General features: G+C 41.8%; 1 protein-coding gene across 1 annotated transcript in view; it reads right to left on the minus strand.

Moving 5' to 3' along the window:
• Positions 1-18,764, minus strand: part of COL22A1 (collagen type XXII alpha 1 chain) — a 791,008-nt gene that overhangs the window by 545,801 nt on the left and 226,443 nt on the right. Inside the window, exon 4 of the mRNA XM_029592071.1 lies at positions 10,688-10,762. Coding sequence (XP_029447931.1) covers positions 10,688-10,762 — 75 coding nt within the window. The remainder of the gene's footprint in view (positions 1-10,687; positions 10,763-18,764) is intronic.

An 18,764-nucleotide genomic window follows, 5' to 3' on the forward strand; every position in this document is an offset into this window, starting at 1 on the left:
ATGTGCTGTAAAGTGGCTTTGGGCACTGCACAGGACCAACAGTTGTGAGAGGAAGTTAGGCCAGCTCTATGACGTTACCAGGGGGTCCATAACGCCCTGTGCATTATAAAATATGCTGTTTGGGTTAAACTGGAAGAACGTGAGATACGAATCGTAACATTCCAGACATATTGCCAGGTCTCTAAGGAAGGCGTAGTTGCCAGTTCCTCCGACCATACTCTATATAATGCCAGTGTAGAAGGTCCTTGTGATAGTTGCTTAATCAATTTATATAAGCGGGATGCTAAATGACCTTTGGGACCATGTTCCAGATATACCTCAAGCAGAAAAGGAATTTTATCAGAGAAAATTGTTCGTCCCTCAGAGGATAACAAAGCATTCCTAAGTTGCAACCAGGCATAAAATTGAGACTAAGGAAAGTGAAAGTTATCTTGCAACAACGAAAAGGAGCTGAGCTTGTGATTGTAATATCTGAGATAGACCAAATATTGGCAGTACTCCAAACTGGATAATCAGACCACTGGATGGGCTGATTATCTATCCAAAGAAGGGAATTGCCCCATAAAGGGCCATGTTTAGAAGACCACCAGGAAAAAGTCGATGGTGGACGCATATTTTCCAATTCCCCAAACGCTCTATGGAGGGAGCGTAGCAGCAGATTGGGAGCAATGCTAGAGGGTAAGATTATGCCCGGAAATGTTATGAAAGTGGACCCCTGTTTCGAGGTAGATAGCTACCATCGAAGGGCGAGGCCGCTTGGACTGGAGAGGCTTGATTGAAGACTTCACCCTGGAAGCACGCAACCCCCCCAGGAGGAGCCTGTAGGGGTCCGGCCGCTGGGACTTAGGTGACTTCTCTGAAGACTGTAGAAAGGTCTGGATGCAGGCGCCTCCTGCAGGTTGTAGGCTCCAGACGGCTGGCACCTCCAGCAGGTCGTAGCAGTCAGAGGACGGAGTCGTAGAAGAGTCCAAAGCCGGTCTGAGGTTCGATACACAGGCAGGGTCCGCGTCCAGTCCACGGTCTAAGCAGGAGAAGGGTCCAAAGCCATACCAGGATCAAGCCAGGAGAAGACACGTCCACCAGTCCAGAAGTCAGAAGCCAAGAATCAATCCACGGAGCAGGGGAGCAGAGTGGGACGAAGAACGAAGAACCAGGAACACAGGAACACACTCAGGCAGGAATCTCAATACCAAGGCAAGGTCTGAATGCTCAGACCTTGCCTTAAATACCAGAAGCCAGGGGAGGAGCCATGACGACTTCCTGTCATGGCTCCTTTAAGAGCAACCTTCAGCCGCGTGCGCAGCCCTAGGAGAAGCCATGGAGGCGGAGCCGAACCCCGAGGAGCCAGCCAGCCCGACAATGTGGCGGCAGCCGCAGGGAGAAGCCGGAGAGCAGTCTGCCCCACTGGAGCCCCGAATGCCTTCAGGGTAATTAATTCTTCTGCACCTGCTGGCCCGGCCTCAGTCGCAGTCCGCCGCGGCTGGCGGCCATGACACCCGGCCCAGATTGCAGCCTGCCGCAGCAGGCGGTGCTAACAGGAAAAGATTCCATCGGGAGGGGGGCAAGTAGGTATCTTTCTATGCAATGCCAACGTGGATATTCAAATTCAGGAAGAAATCGAGTGAAATAGTAGTACCCTTGCTACAAAATAAAGGCTTGATGGTATGCATAGAAATCAGGGAAGTTTACATCTCCATACTGTTTACTAACCTTCAATTTCTTCAATGCAATTTTTGGGATTTTATTTTGCCATAAAAAATTTGTCAGTATTCTATCAACATGAGAGTAAAAATCTGCAGAAAAAAATATTGGCATCATAGCAAAACATAGGTAATTCTTGGTGCCAAAACCATTTTAATAGTTTCCAGCCTACCCCACCAAGTTAAGTGTAAGAGGGACCATTTAAGTGTCGCAATCCAGAGTTGTTGCAAGATTGTGGTTTTGCAATGAGTAACAGTATCACATGGGTCCGTATGGAAATATATCCCTAAATATTTAAGACCTTTACGTACTTTTTGTATTTGATAATGGGAAATATCTATATGGGACCCACTGTAGTTGAGAGGAAGGAGTTCTGTTTTGTGCCAATTGGTTCTATAACCTGATAGAGAAGAGTATGTAGAAATAAGGGAAAAAGATTAGATAGTGAGGAAATAGGATTTGTAAGAAAAAGAAGGACATCATCAGCATAGGCAGACAACTTAAACATCTCCATACTAACTGTAATCCCAGTAATAGCAGGGTCACTTCTAATCGCCATCAGTAGTGGCTCTAATGCCAGGTTGAATAAAAGTGGAGAAAGGGGACATCTTTGTCGTATTCCTCTAAAAAGTGGAAACTGTGTGGATCTCTGGTTATTGATATAGAAAAAAGCTGAAGGGAGGTGATAGATATGTTTAACCCATGACAAAAAAGTGGGACCAATACCAAACCATTGCAGGGCCTGGAACAGAAATGACCATGCGACCCGATCAAATGCCTTCTCAGTGTCTAGAGATATGGCAGCTGCGGGGGAGTCATTTTGAAACTGAAGATGATTAAGGTGTAGGAAAAGCCGAGAGTTATTAGTGATGAGACGACCTTTAATAAACCCAGATTGTTCCGGATGGACCAATATCGGCATTAAGTGAGATAATCTAGTGGCCAGAATTTTTGCAAATATTTTGTAATCTGTATTAAGAAGAGATATGGGCCGATAATTTGCTATTACTGTATCATCCCTTCCTGGCTTTGGAAGCACCACCACCACACAGGCTTCGGTGAAAGCTGATGATGCATGTGGGTAACTAAGTAAGGAAGAGTAAAAAGACTGTAAATGTGAAGCCAAAGTTTGTTTAAAAGCTTGAAAAAAGTCCGTAGTAAATCCGTCTGGACCTGGAGCCTTGCCGGATGTCATTGATGTTATCGCTGCAGTGATCTCAGTCAACTGGATAGGTTCATCTAGTTACGTCTTTTGAAAATCCGAGACAGTAACGTGGGAAAGAGGAGCCAAAAAGTCCTTAATCCTCACGGGGGACAACAAAACCTCAAAATGATAAAGAGATGTGTAAAAGTCCCAGAAAGCTTGTAAGATATCCGTGTCTGAAGTCAGTATTTATTTAGAAGAGGACTGGATTTTCACAATTCGTTTTTTGTCCATTTTTTTCTTTAACAATGAAGAGAGGAGATGACTGCATTTGTTATTTTCAGCATAGTAGCGGGCCTTATTCTGAAAGAGGTTAAGCTTCACCTGTTCGCTGAGTAATTGATTATAATGGTAACGAGCTTTTAGCAATGTATTTAAGGTAAGAGATGTGGAATTTTGGATGTGAGCTCGTTCCAGTATGTCAACTTCATGTTGCAACGTTTGTAAGGCAGCTCTGTGGGATTTTTGCTTGTGGATGGAGTAGCTAATTATTTCTCCCCTGATGGTGGCTTTAAAGGCTGCCCATATCGTAGGGGCAGGAACCTCTGAGGAATCGTTAAACTGAAAGTATTCCAAGATTTTACGGGTGAGTATGTCTTGAAAGGCTGGATCCAATAGAACAGTAGAATTAAAGCGCCACTGTCGATCCACACTCACCGGAGTCTGAAAGTCACATACCATGGATACTGCTGCGTGATCCAAAATCCGAATTGGATGGATTTTGGTTGAGTGGATTCTAGGAATCAATTTGTTAGAGACAAGAAAAAAGTCTATCCTCGAGTACGAGGAGTGAGGAAAGGAGAAGAAGGTATAATCCATACCTGAAGGATTGAATAGTCTCCAAGGATCTGATAGGTCATATTTATGGACTAGATGCCTCAATGCCATCATAGATTTGGAAAGGAGAGGTTTAGCTAATGTTTTCTTATCCAGGACAGAGTCCATAGGTTGGTTAAAGTCGCCTCCTACAATATATTGAGCTGAGTCCAATGAGAGTAATTGCACAAAAGCTGTCTGGAAAATGGTGGGTTCATCTTGGTTGGGCGCATAAAGATTGAGAATTGTGAATTTTTCATCCTGTAAAAGAAATTAAAGAATGTTCCATTGGCCTTCAGGGTTGGCTGCTTGATGCAAAATTTGTGCACCCAAGTGCTTATGAAGTAAGATAGCTGTTCCCCGTTTTTTCTTAACTGCCAGACTGAAAAAGATGTGGCCAACCCATTGCTGTTGTAATTTGGTCGATTCTAAATGGTTCAGGTGAGTTTCCTGTATTAGTGCAACATCAGCATTTAATGTTTGCAGGTAAGTGATGATTTTGTTTCCGCACTCCCAAACTTTTTTCTCTTTTTTCCCTTTTCCACTCGCAACCTCAACCCACCCTTTTCCCTCACCCCCGCCACTCCTCCCATCTGACATAACATGTATATTCCAGCTGTATATATTCCATATATATATATTTCCATGTATATTTCCGCTAATTATAATCCATGTTTTCTGTATTATTAATTTATTGTTTTATGTTAATTTATAGTTTGTAATTTTGTTAACTTATTGTTCAATTACTTAATTCTGTCCTATCTTCCGACATCCATGTTTTTACTCTCCCTGTTTTAATGTAACTTCTCTTTTCCACTTATACGTTAATTGATTTTTCCCCTTGTTCTAATGTAAACCGGTACGATAAGACCTGGTCTTGAGTGTCGGTATAGTAAAAGAAGTTAAATAAAAAAATAAATAAATAAATTGGATGTGAAAAACCATTGACGTTTAATGAGACTAAGGTAAAGCTGGAGATAGTGGTGGCCATTTTGTAAATTCAAGAGTAAATTGCATAGGTGCTGTTCTGCCATTATGAGCTGGAAAATTTATGTATATTAAGGAGATATTAATATTAATATATTAAGTATATTAAGTGAGAAGAGTGAGAGGATGAAAAAAAAGAGGAAAGCAAATGCAGAGAAACAGCATTTAGACATGAGACTAGAAGTGAATAGTACTTAAAAATGTAGAGAAAAAGAAAGACCTTAGAACACTGAAGCCAGTCAGTGCAAGCACTGCAAGCAAGGAGAAAAAAAAATTAAAGAGCCTCTAGGTGGGCAGATGGCTCCAAACCTTCTACTTCCGTAGAGATCCATGATAATAATGACTGTATCGGCATCATTACAGAACCTACTTGTATATCCTGTAGAGCTCAAGTCAAAAATAAAAGAGATCTTTACGTTTGATTGACATTAACGATAGGGAAACGGCTCCCCCTGAAAATATCCAAATGAGAGAAGGAGCAAAAGAAATTCATCGCTGATTCCTTGCTGCTGACCTATAAAGAATAGGAAAGCTGTAAAAAGTTGTGGAAAGTCAATTACCATTCCAGAATAGAAAGACAAGAGAATCAACAGTCTAATGTAGCTGTGCCCAATCTTATAGTGAAGCAAGCTCAGAAATGAGCGGCTTACGCAGGAACTTCTAAAAGGAGAGAATATTCAGGTAACCATCTCAGAAGCATCATCATGCATCATGAGAAACTCCTCAGCGTCCTTCACATTATGAAAAAGTTTCATCTGGTTTCTAAGAGTGATTTTTAGCTGAGCGGGATAAAGAATTCCATACTTTGCCCCCAAGGCCTGAAGCCGAGGACTCATAGCTAAAAAGGCCTTCCGATGCTCTGCCGTGGTTTTCGCCAGATCTGGAACAAATATGATCGGGTTGCCTTGAAAAGTGATTGGGGCCTTGTCCGTGCTGCCGTCAAAATCAGCAAAGCTTGGGGGTAACGAAGAGTTGAAAATAATAGGTCGGGGGAACCTCGGGTTCCAAGGAGGTTTTGAGGGAACCCGATGGGCTCATTCAATCTCAAATGGGCGGTTGAAAGTGATTTGTAAAATGGAAGGAACAAGCTCGAGAAGGAAAGCCATGATATCAGATCCTTCAGCCCCTTCCGGCACTCCTAAAATCCGAATGTTGCTGCGATGGTTCCTATTAGATAAGACCTCTATTTCTTGTTGCATCTTTTCCACCTCTTTCGTGAGGCACGGGAGCGGGGCAGTAGTCACCAGTAGGGACAACGTTTGCGTTTCTAGATCATCCAGCTTCAGTTGAAAGGACCCCATTTGGGCGGACATATTTTGGAGATCGTTCCGGATAGCCGCTGTAGCATCAATGTTTAGCTGAATCATATCTTTAAGTTGTTTAAGTTCGGTCAATACCAATTCAGCAGACGCCATTGATTTTGAAGTCGGGGCTTTGTCCAGCGAGGGTGGATCTTGCTTAGCCCTTTTCGTGCCCGCCGCAGCTGCAAAAGCCGCCTCAATTTCCCCAGCTTTGGGAGTAGCCACTATATTTGAGAATTAGGTGATTTTTTTCATTAAGCTCTTTCAACGAAGGCTCCGTATGGTAAAAAGGAAGAGAGAAGCTCGCTGAGCAAAAGGTTCAGGCAACTATCTTGTCTCAGCGCTAGAGCGCCCCCTACTGAAAACATTTTATTCATTTCCACCAAACACATTCCATGGCCTACAGAAAAAATCTCAGAAATCTTTTAGTGCATAAAACCTTCACAATTCCATTGTCCTTTTATTATCTCCTATGACCGAATCCTGGGTATAGACACAAACAACTAATCCAGTAGCTGCAAAGTTTAAAACCTTCAACAAAAATTAAGGAAATATAAACAATCTGTAGTCCACTGTGATACATAAAATTCCCACCTGAGCTGATTAGAAAAATCTCACAGCTTTAAAAATGTTTCAAGCATGCTTTTAACTTTGTTTAATGATAACAAAGAAAGTGTTTTCAAAAACAAGAGTTATCAAATTTTCATGCACCATTTGTATTTGTAATCAAATTTTCATACATGAGTAATTTTTTTAATAGTTGTATACTAATGAGCAATTGAGCATGTTAGCATCTTGCTGCAACAAATGTGGCAGAAAATTCTATGTCATCTTGCTTGTAAGGTTTAAGATAGTAAGTAGGAACTAATTTTTATTGGGAAAGTATTTTCCATGCTGTGAACGATTTATGGAAAATGTTTACATTGATACATTTTTTTTCAACCAATGCAATTTCAATAACACTTTACTTGATTGATAGACACATACAAAAGAATTTGTATCTGCAAACTTTTTGCAATAAGATAAAGTGAATTCTCTGCATTCACTTTATCTTATTGCACTATATAGGGAATTGCTCTGAGACCAGTATCCAGTATTTGGTGAAAGAGAATACAATTTTTTCAATAGTTCTTCAGATGTCCAAATGTAACATTCATATGCTAACACATGTGGTGTTCACTTTTTCCTACTTCCTTTCTTTTCAGAGCTTGATCACTGTCATTTGTCCTAGTCTGAACTTTTTAAGTGCTGCCTGAGGATCAAATATATTCACCTTTTTAGCTTTTTTGGAGCATTTTTCTCACTAGTGTGTTTGGGATAAATATTCAAACATTTTTTAGCCAGGTAAGTCAAACTTATCCAGCTAAGTGGCTGCTACTGAATGTCCAGCTATACCACTTAACCAGATAAAGGACTTATCCAGTTAAATAGTTAGCTGTATAGTCAGTGGGAGGGCAATGGATATAACTAGGTGGTGCTATCTATCTGGCTAACTTATAGGATCATCTCAAACTTGTGTTATGGAGTTTTTGCATGCGAAAAACACCTTAACGCATGTGAAAAGCACCATAATGCATGGTGCGATCCCAATTTTTAAAAAGGGAGGGATTGGGGAGGAGTTGGGGGCGGGAATTTTGTATAAAATTGGGCAGGCTTCATGAAGCCATAATGCATGATATCACACAGTTTCAATGCCAAAAATACCTATCTCTTTTTCATTAGCATTAAGCTGTGTGATGACATGTGCTATGCCCATAGCACAAATTGCTCTGTTTTGGGCATTTTTAGGCTGGGGGAAAGGCCTGAGATATGAGAGAAGAGAAGGAAGGAGGGAGAGAGGGAGGGGAGAGAGAGCATCTAGAGGGGGTACCTTAGTAAGCAGCTATTTATGCTGCTATAGGAGGCCCACCTAGGAACTCGAGGTGAGGTTTTGGTGATGGTGTAGGGGTTAGGGGCCACTTTGACATGCAGAGTGAAACATGGGAACAGAACAGAACACTCTTGTGATGATTTGACGTCATTTGGAGTGAGGAAAGTCACACAACGATGAGATTTCTGCAGTGTTCTCTCGACCTAGCTTAAAGACTCTCCACCAGGATACTAAAAAGGCCTTATAAAGAGTCGCTCTCTCTCTCTCTTTGCGCTTTGAGAAAAGATGGTTATTTCCCGCGGTGCTGCCGGCGACATAACTCCACCTACACTCCTCCCCTTCCCCTAATTTGCATTGTATGGCCATAATGAACGACCTGGTTATAAAGCTAACTTTAAATAAATAAATAAATAAATAAATAAATAAATAAATAAATAAAGCTAGATAGCTTTAATTATTGGCCTCTCTCTCTCTTGATATATATATTTATTTTTTATTTTATTTAGAGTTTCTTCTATACCGATAGCCATTTGCACATTGTATCGGTTTACATATAACTAGGAACATTTAGGTGGAGCCATTTACATATAGGAGGAGCCCTTACATGGAACAGTAACAACTGTAAGAGGCAAGGAACAGTAGAATAACTAAATGTTAAATTTGAGGAGCTATGTGTTACATATAAAGCTAATGAACTAGAATACTAGATAAGGTGAACTATATATATATAGTGAATATATATAAGGTGAATATATATATATTTGGATTGACTGCGGAGACACTGAGGATTATGTTTGATTTTTAATGTTATTTATGCATTTAGAATATTTGTCCGGAATAAGTAGGTAAAAATTCTGCTTTTCTGGAAATTGTTTACATTTATTATTTACTGAGATTTATATTTCACTTGATTCTTTTTTGTCAGTGACCACAGTACCAAATGGTTCAATTAAACACTGGAGAACTGTATGACAACAAGGGTTTTAGATTTCAGAAGAGTGGATTTCGTGAATGGTCCTATTAAGGAATCTTTGTCAGGAGTAGAGGATGCAAGAGATAGAGAAAAACTAGGGACAGCGATAGAAAGGAAAAGTGTTCATCTCAGGCATGTCAAGGGGAAGAGAAAAAAGACAGCACAATGATCCCCCAAAGGGGTAGAAGAAAACAAAAAGAGCAAGAAAAAAATAGCATTCGGAAACATTCATGAAGGGAGGAGGAAAAGCAAAATTACCAGGAGAAATAGGAGGAGACAGGAAGGGCAGTTAAACTGGCAATGGCATGAACTGCCAAGTCAGTAAAGGCAGGGAACAAATCTACCTTTAGATATGTAAATGAAACCTAAGGGTTAAAAGAGACTGGGTTAAGTGAGGAGGAGGATAAGAAAAAAAGGAGATATCTTAAGGATTTTTTTTCAATATTCACACTTGAGGGAAGTGGGGATGGACTAAAAGCAAAAGGGACTATAGGGAAAACAAATAGCTTTTTGCTGAGGAGGCAATGGTCGAGTCGCGGGCACATCAAAAGGTAGGCCAAGCTGTGAGATCTGTTAGGATCCATTCCCAAAACCCTGAAGGCGTGGAAGGAGGCGCTGCTTTTAGATCTCACAGCTCTGTTATCGCTTGGAACAGGAGAGGTTCTCAGAGACTGGAAGAGAGCGGATATAGCCCCACCATGGATGGGAACAGAATAAAAGGAGAGAAGAAGAGCAGAGGTTTTAGCTTGACATCAGTGGTGGGCAAAGGAATGGAAACTACTGCATGACCTTACCATAACCAAACTCTTGGGTTACGGGATCTTACCAGGAAGAAGAACTTGCCATACAAACCTGATTGATTTCTTTGATGAAGTGACCAGAGAAGCAAATCAGGGGTAAGGTAGATGTGGCTCTATCTGGATTTATCGAAAGCCTTTGATGCTGTTTCACATAGAAGGCTATTGAGCAAGCTTAGCTAATCTGGGAGTTGGAATTAAAATTATAAATGGGGAAAAAAGTTGGTAAAGCAAATGACACAGAGTGGTGGTCAGTGAGGTCTGAGTTTTTGAAATTGACAGGGATCAACCCTTGACCCAGTCCTCTTCAATATCTTTCTAAATGGCATTGTAGAATAGCTAGATAGGAAGGTTTTGCCTGTTTATAGATGAAATGAAAATCTGCAATAAAGTAGACATTGTGGCAGGGTGCTGGCCGTCCATTACTCCTACCATGTGACAGGGGCCGGCCAATGGCACGGATACCCTGTCAAATGGTAAGGGCAAAGGGCCATCGGTGCCATTTTTATTAGTGGCAGCCGACGGCCCGAGAGCGGGAGATCGCTCCCGGGACCACCACTGGACCACCAGGTAATTTAAAACATTTTTGGGGGGGAAGCTAAGGGAGATGTTTTGAAGGGTCGGGGTAGGTTTAGGGATTTGTTTTGTGTGCTGTTTTTCCCGCCCTCTCCAAAACGATAAAAGAACCCCACGAACAATTTCGTGGGGTTTTCCTATCAGTTTCGAGGAGCCCCCGATTTCTGACAACTTTGAAAATATCGTACGATATTTTCAATCGTCAGAAATATGATTCACATCCCTATTATTTAATAGTTTTGATGACTGCCACTCAGTGTTACATAGAGAGCATTTAGTTCAGAATGAAGGTTACAATTTCACGGCCAGGTCTGTTGCTGCAGCCTTGCAAAATGCCATATTAGAACCCAACACATCATAGATTTTCCCAGCTGTTTTTTTTTCTTGCATCTTTCTTTGCCACATCTGTTACTCTCTTCATCTTCATGTGAAATATTTTGTGTTTAGCGCACTGTGCTTTACCTGGGATATCGTCCCTTTCTCCGTTGGCATGTTGGAATCGATCTCCTTCTACTCTCACATTTGGGCAGAGGACATCTGGAAAAAAGAAAGACAAATCTTTACTGTCAGTGCACCTAGCTGGATGTTCCACAGGTATGTGTTAAGGTGGAGATTTTAGGGAAGTTAGCTGGATAAACATATTTGACTAATTTAGCTGGGATATTCAAGTCACTGGCACAGCAAAAAATACCCGGATAACGTTTTAGACAGCTAGATAAGTACCTCCTCCCAGTTATGCCCCCATGCTGCCCAGTGCCCACCACTTAGCCAGCTAACTACTTAGCCAGATAAGTAGTTATTCAGCTTAGTGGAGGCCACGGAACGTATTCAGATATTCAAACACCACCACTGAATATCAATCTCTAGGTGTCATGATTGCACGATGACTATGACTCCCCCCACAACCCCTTCATGAACTATTTCTTTTATTTATTTATTTGACTTACTATTCACCAGTCCCCAAAGGCCCAAGGTAAATTTACTATTACATATAAAAATACATCAAAATACATAAAAGATTTACAAACCATACATTATCAATACAATTACATCAAAAGACAAACCTAACATAACTCAAACATGCATCTCACATTTAAAAAAAAATCATACATCTGAAAGAAAAAATAAGGCATAAACAATATTAATTTAAAATAAGTGACAAAAATAATTATTTTAGAGCAACCTACAAGCGAATCCATCCCTCAGAAGTTTATAAAGCAGTTCAAATGACCAAGCTACCTGTTTTCTAAAAAGAAGAAAAATCTGTTAAATTCCATAAATATTCAGGCATGCAATTTCAGGCAGCTGGACTTGCCCATGAAAAAGCTCTTTTTCATGTTTCAACATATGTCACTCTAATAGCAGAAGAAATAGAAAGCAAACCTTCCTGCGATGAGCTTAATAATCATGCCAGTACATAAAGTTGTAAATACTTGAGACTTCTGTTCTCAGAACTCTAAAAAATCCACAAAAGTATCTTAAATTTGGATCAGAAATCCAGCAAAACATGGTCAGTGTCGGGAGACAGATGACATGGCCAAGAAAATAATTTAAAAAAAAGAGGTAAGATGAAAGAAAACACCCAAGAAGTATGACAGGATAAAAGTGAGAGAAATGGGGTGGATTTTCGAAAGGTTTCACCAGCTAGTTTCAGGAGTTACCCGTTAAAAATCATTCCCTTTCAACGGGCTAACTGTAACGAGCTCAAAGCATAAGGCACACATTGTACATTTAAGCCCGGATTTTCAAAGGCCCCCGCGCGCGTAAAAAACAGGGTTTGCATGCTTGGCCAGGCCAGGGGGGCGGGGGAGGGGCATGGAGGGGCAAGGCAGAATGGATCGGCTGAGACTGCTGCCATTAGCCGCTGTCCAGGGGAAGCACACGCCAGCAGCCGGCCGGCGCAGGGAAACTACTTCTGCTCCAGAGGAGCAGTAAGTAGTGAAACAAAAACATGTAAGTAGATAGGAAGAGGATAGGGGTCGGGGAGGAGAGGAGAGGAGAAGAAAGAGAAGAGGGAGGAAAGGTAGGGGGGTAAGGAAGTTCCCTCCCTGTCCACTCCTTAATTGGAGCGGACTGGGAGGGAACTGGGGGAAATCCGATTGTGCCACTGCAAGTATTTACAGAAAAATCGCCCCATCCTGCGTGCATGGATTTTAAAATCGACCCCTTAGTGGATAGAAAAGATGGATGGCAGCAGAGGTGCTCCCAGAGCAGGTTTATGACTTAGCCAGTTGGCACTGATGTTTAGCAGCAGAAATAGCAGGCCTCTATCGAGGATAACTGGTCAAAATTAGCCAGTTATTTTTGCCACTTGGTGGCCCTTTGTAATGCACAAGATGTCGAAATGATACATTCTCCAACTTTTAAATCAGAGAAATATTTTCAAGGACAACAACCAACATGAAATATTTTCTATTTCCATCAATTATTTGTCTTACTTTGCTATCTCACTGACGTGAAATTATTAGCTCTCATCAAGAGCAGCTAACAAGTCATGCAGTGAACTCTTTCTGGCACTGGGATTGTACTTTTGGAGGTAATTTTCAAAGAGTTATGCGGGAGCTGTGCTTATAAAATTAGCATAGATGCACGCAAGTACTTACATTGTTGCTTGTAAATGTTAACAGGGCAGAAAAGAGGTGCCTTGCATTCCAGGGGAGGATTCAGAAGTACGTGCACAAATTGCTATTTTGTAAGCAGTTATATAAACCTACTTTATCAAACTCGTCGGCACACTTTTATACCTGCTAAGTGACTCGAGCTATTGAAATCGCACTTATCTTTAGTCTGTTATTTTTGGGCGGAAGTTGTATGTGAACTGGTAGGTATTTGGTGTGATGTACCAGAGGGTCTAGGGGAACTGGTGGTTTGGGTGAATTGATGGAGATATCAGCAAACTGGTGATTCCAAGTACACATACATGTATTTTTAGAGGCAGAGTAAGTACTCCCCTCTGCCTGCCTTATTATACACATTGTTTCAATCATTATGTGTGTGAACTATATATATATATATACATCTGTTCCCCTTGAAAAAGACTTTTTAGAGTCGAAACATGGCCCATGTCGGGTTGGGTATTGATCGACCTTCTATTGGCTAAGTATTCTCTATTATTAAAATTTGGATAATAAGCCGGTTTAGAATTTTCTAATAGATGCTTCACAATTAAATTGGTTTGAATTTAAGAAATTCATAAGTATAATAGTTAGGTGATAAATATATATTTTTTGAAAGACGTGAGACAATAAATGATTAAATAATCTTTGCTCATAGGCTGACTACTGTCTGAGGCCCATTGAGGGCGAGAGACAGCAGATTAAACCTTTCCTTGAGCACACGCTGATGATATTGTCTCTAGTCTATTCTAAATGTCTTTGTGGTAATAGTTGTAATACTATTTCCCTCTCTAAAGTTTGTCACTTTTGTCTTGAGTGATTATTTGAGAGGTTTGCTTCTGTTTTGTGATTGAACTATATATATTCCATCTTTTATCAGATCTATAGCCTATACTAAGGACTTCAAGAAAGCCCTGAAAAATTATTTATTTATTCAAGCATGCAAAGACCAAAGCATGGCCTAATTAGTTTCGGGTCTAATAAGGCCTCTCCAAGAGTAATTTAATCTCAGTTTAGCCTTATAATTTAGGCTTTATAGATCCCTTTGGATTTTTGTTTTGTTTTTATATATTTTTTTTTTGTTTTCTTTTTATTGTGAATGTTTTATATTGTAACCAGCCCCGAACTTTAGAGGGGTGAGCAATAAGTCCTTTTTAAACAGACAAATAAATAAATAAATGAATATGCATGTATTTTTATAAAATAGACAGAGAAACTTTGCATTTTTCTGCATTACAAATTGATGTGCCTATGGACTCTTATGCATGTACTTTTGGGAAGAAATATGTGGTAGTTTGTAAAAGATGCGGCTCCCGCCACACAGTTTATGAAATACTAGCATAAATCTCCATGGACCCACTTTTGCAGCATTTGTTGACTCACGTACACATTTGAAAGTTGAGTTCTTCATATTCTAGTGTGAAGCGAGATATGATGAAAGGCCTTTTTGGTGTAACTGAACATAAGACACAGAGAACCTATAGCTTAGCTTTCTGAGAGCCCAGGATGGCGGGGGACCACTAGTGGCAATTTCCTGGCCATGATTTGTGGGTGCTATTTTCAAAAGCATTTATGTGCATAAAATGCAGTTTTACATGTGTAACTGCATTGCATGAGTAAAAGAATGCCCGGAAGGAACTTTGCATGTATATGTATGCGTACTGCAAAGACGCATTCCTGGGAATGGAGTTGGTGGGAAATAATTTACACACAAAATTTGCATGTAAATGTGCTCGTGGAATAATATTCTCACAGTAACATTGGTAGCTTATGCTTCCAGCATTGTTGTCAAAAGCAATGCTTGACACTACCAGAAGTGGTGAGATCAAGGCAGGCAGCATTCAGCACGGTCAAGTCTGAAGCAAGGGGTCAGGTCTAGGCAGCAGACAAGGGAAGACCAAATCCAGTCCTGAGATCAACACCAGAGAAGTAGTCTGAGGGAATGAAGACAAACAGACAAGCAAGAATCAGAGGCAATGGATAACATGGATGAGTCTAGGCATGGAGAAGAAAAGAATACCTACAGGTAAAGGCAAAGGCAACACTGACTGCACTACAGGAATGCCAGGAGACCTGTTGCAGAAGCATTGAGCAGTGACCAGAGCAGAGTTAAAGTAGACAGGAGCAGTGACATCATCAAAGGGCATTGCGGGATATTTCCCACTGCGTCCCTTTTAGAAATTGCAGGAAGGGTGTGTGTGCTTAAAGCAGTCCAGAGGAGCGATGGCATGGCAGCAGTGGGCAACTTTACTGCTGTGCAAGAATTGGGCTTTATCAGCAGTATTAGGATAAGTATGTCGATTCACGGGAGAGAGCCGTGAACCGCTAGCCATGACACTACCCCTCTCCAAAGCCCCTTCCCCAGTCTTCTGGGTCTGGGTTTCTGGGGGAATCTTTTGTGGAATTCCTGTATCAGTTGGGGAGCTTGGAGTTTGGAGGCTGGCTCCCATGAGTTTTTCTCTGGTCCATAGCCCTTCCAGGTGATTAGGTACTGTAAACAATTTTGGACCCTGTGGATGTCTAGGATATCTTTTACCTCGTATCGAGTGTCTTCTCTACAGCTATTTCAGGAGGTCAAAGTGGTGGCCTGCCACACCAGGAGAAGTTACTGGTTTGAGAAAGGATATATGAAAGGTATAGTGGACTCAAAGAGACAGAGGTAAACAATGTTTGTATGTCCACTGGTCCCAGCTGTCGGATGATCGGAAAAGGTCCAATGAATCAAGGTGCAAAGTTTAAGGATGACATCTTTAGGTGGAGATTTTATGTGCTACGCCAATCCAGTGTTTCAGGATGCAGAGGAGGTGCTGGACATTGACTTATGTCGACTTGAACTTTAAAATAGATGGTGGCTTGGTTTAGGAGGTGATGTGTCTTTTGCCATAATTATAAGAGTTCTTCGCTTGTCAAGGTAGCTGCTGGACAGTTATCTAGAGTAGGATGAGGTTTGTGAATGTGTGGGTCTGTTCTATATTATCTGACAGACCCACACATTCACACATTCTATATCATCTGAAGATGATATAGAACAGTGAAGAACCAGACGAAGCACTGATATGATTGCTGTGAGCAAACTTGGTCCACACAAGTAGGGAAGTCCAATTATCTTGTCTTAAATTGACGTAGTCACGTAAAACCTTCTGAGCTTCTTATTCACCTGCTCGGTCTGCCCATTATTTTGAAGGTGATAGGCAGATGTAAAGTCCAGGATGATTCTGAATTTTCATCACAAGGTCCTTCAGTAATGGGTGGTGAATTGGACCCAATGATTCGAGAGGATATGACAGAGTAGTCCATGCAATCGAAAAATATGCTGGATAAACAACTTGGCCAGTTCAGAAGCCGCTGGAAGACCCGGTAAGGGAATGAAGTGGGCCATCTTCAAAAATCTGTCTACTACCACCCATGTGATGTTGTTCCCATTAGAAAGAGGAAGTCTTGGCTGGGTCAATGATAGGCTGTATGAGGTCTTCCCTGTCGAAGGACTGGGAGAGAACGTCTGCCCTGCAGTTCTTGTCAGTCGGACAGTATCGAGTTGAAAATCGAATCAATTAAAAAAATAGAGATCACTGAACTTGCCTGGGGTTGAGTCATTGGGCCTGGGCAAGGTGCTCCAGGTTTTTGTGATCCGTGTAGATGATCAGTACAAATGTGGCCCCTTCTAGCAGATGAGGCCACTCTTCCAAGGCCATCTTGACCACTAGGAGCTCACGATTTCCTATTGTATAATTCTTCTCAGCTGGGAAGAATTTACATGAGAAGTAGGAACATTGTGATTAAGCTGCAGGAGGACAGCACCTGTTCCAATGGTGGATGCATCTACCTCCAAAATGAAGGGCTTGGTGGGGTCCAGGTGGTGGAGGCAAATGTTTTGAGTGAACGCCTCCTTGTGTGATTTAAATGCACAAAGGGCAACCATGGTCTAGTTTTTCGTATCCACCCCCTTCTTAGTCAGAGCCATAAGTGGGGTGGTTAATGAAGAATAATTGGGAATTAAGTACCTATAGAAGTTGGCAAAACCCAAAAAATGCTGTATTGGCTTGAGTCCCACTGGATGTGGCCAGTCTGTGATGGCCTTCACCTTGACAGGATCGAAGCTGAAACCCAAAGGAGCAGAGGCAACGAGCAGTGTTTAAGACAGAGTTTAAGTAGTTAGGAGCAATGACGTCATGAAAGGGTGCTGAATGGACTTTCCCGCCATGGCCCCTTTAAGACATGGAAGGAGGGGCACATGCCTAAGGCAGTCCAGAGGAGCGGCAGCATGGCGGTAGCGGGTGGCGTTCCTGCCATGCAAGTGTCAGGCCTTGTCTTTGGTGAAGGGGTAAGAGTGGTGGTTCATGGGAGGGACTAACAGACCACTAACCAAGACACTCCACTTGTCTACTTACATGCGCACATGCAGTGATGCACAGGTTTGAAAGTTAACTTTACCATGCTGGTAATGTGCCATACTAATAGACTAGTTATTAGACACATTGGAAGCAGGCAAACATATTGCACTCATGATCATTGCCTGATCGAGAGTCAAGAATACAGCTCAGTTGCCTGCTTGACTTTCTCTAGCTGGTTCTCTTGAACTACTATTAGGACAAGCGGGACTACCCTTGGTGGGTCATTCTGCAACTTCATGCCAGAGCATATCTTGTCTTCTGTTTTTCATGTAAGAAGTATAATGCATACATTATTGATGGGTCCAGTGTGTGCTATCAGAGTGTCAGAATCTTTTCTCTAGACTAATTTGCTTTGCAATAATGTCTTTTTTTTTAAGTTTTTCAGATCAAACCATGTGAATGTTCCTCATCTGAGGGGATTGGAGGGGGACAGTAGAATGAGACACCCTGTTTCTTGGGTAACAGGAGGCAGAAGTGAATGGAGCAAGGATGCCCTTCTGGCTCATAGAAGAACTTCAGAAGTATATGAGCCTGAAAGACCAGCTTTTGATGGTGGAGAAGATCCAGCCAGTGTGTAGCACCAATACATGCCTGTCATTGTCCACCATGGCGTCTTGTCTATGTGACTGCAAGTATCTTTTCATGGGAAAGGCCATTTTGATATTCCCTGTAATTTTTTAAGGCTTGCAGTACCTTGTTAAGTCCTAGTATGCGGACTCTGCCATGCTATGAGGTCATTACCAAGCTATATAACTGTTCAGCCTATGTGAGCATACTAATTTTTAACATGCCCACATATGTGCTTAAAAGTGTCAGTTTTGCCCCATATCAACGGCTTAGTATATCGGGACCTGCGGTAACACCAGTCAGCTTGGGGCTGGTCTAGTGATTCAGTTTGATAAGTGCTGCATTCTATGGAACTCTCTGCCAGCAGAACTGCACGCAGAGAGGGATTTAAGGGTTTTAGGAACAAAATATTAAGGGCCAGATTTTAAAAGCCCTACGCGCGTAGGTGGGGGTTACGTGCGCCGGGCCTATTTTACAAAGGCCCGGCAACGCGCGTAAAGCCCCGGGACGTGTAAGTCCCGGGGCTTCGAAAAAGGGGCAGGGAGGGAGTGGGGAGGAATGGTCCGGGGGCAAGGCGGGGCCAGAGGCCTCCGGCACAGGGGACATTTACCTCTTGCGGCAGGCGCAAGAGGTAAATAAAGGTCAGGGGGGGGGGTTAGGACAGAGCTAGGGGGCGAGAGGGTTAGGGGAAAGGAAGGGAGGTTAGGTTAGGTTAGGGGGTTAGGACGTTCCCTCCCAGGCCGCTCCAAAATCTTAGTTTAGTAGCTTTGGGTTCTGCTGCAGTATTTTTACACGAAATAGAATTAAACAAAATGGACACTCTGCAAACAGGGGCCATGAAAATGAATTTAATTGCATGAAATCTGACATCTGAAAAACAAAGGGAAAACTAGTGAATAATAATAAAAAAAAAAATAGCTCCATCGATTCTTCCTTATGTAAGCCCTTCTTCAAACAAATATCGCC

This window comes from Rhinatrema bivittatum, chromosome 2 (genome assembly GCF_901001135.1).
Source record: "Rhinatrema bivittatum chromosome 2, aRhiBiv1.1, whole genome shotgun sequence".
NCBI lineage: Eukaryota > Metazoa > Chordata > Amphibia > Gymnophiona > Rhinatrematidae > Rhinatrema > Rhinatrema bivittatum.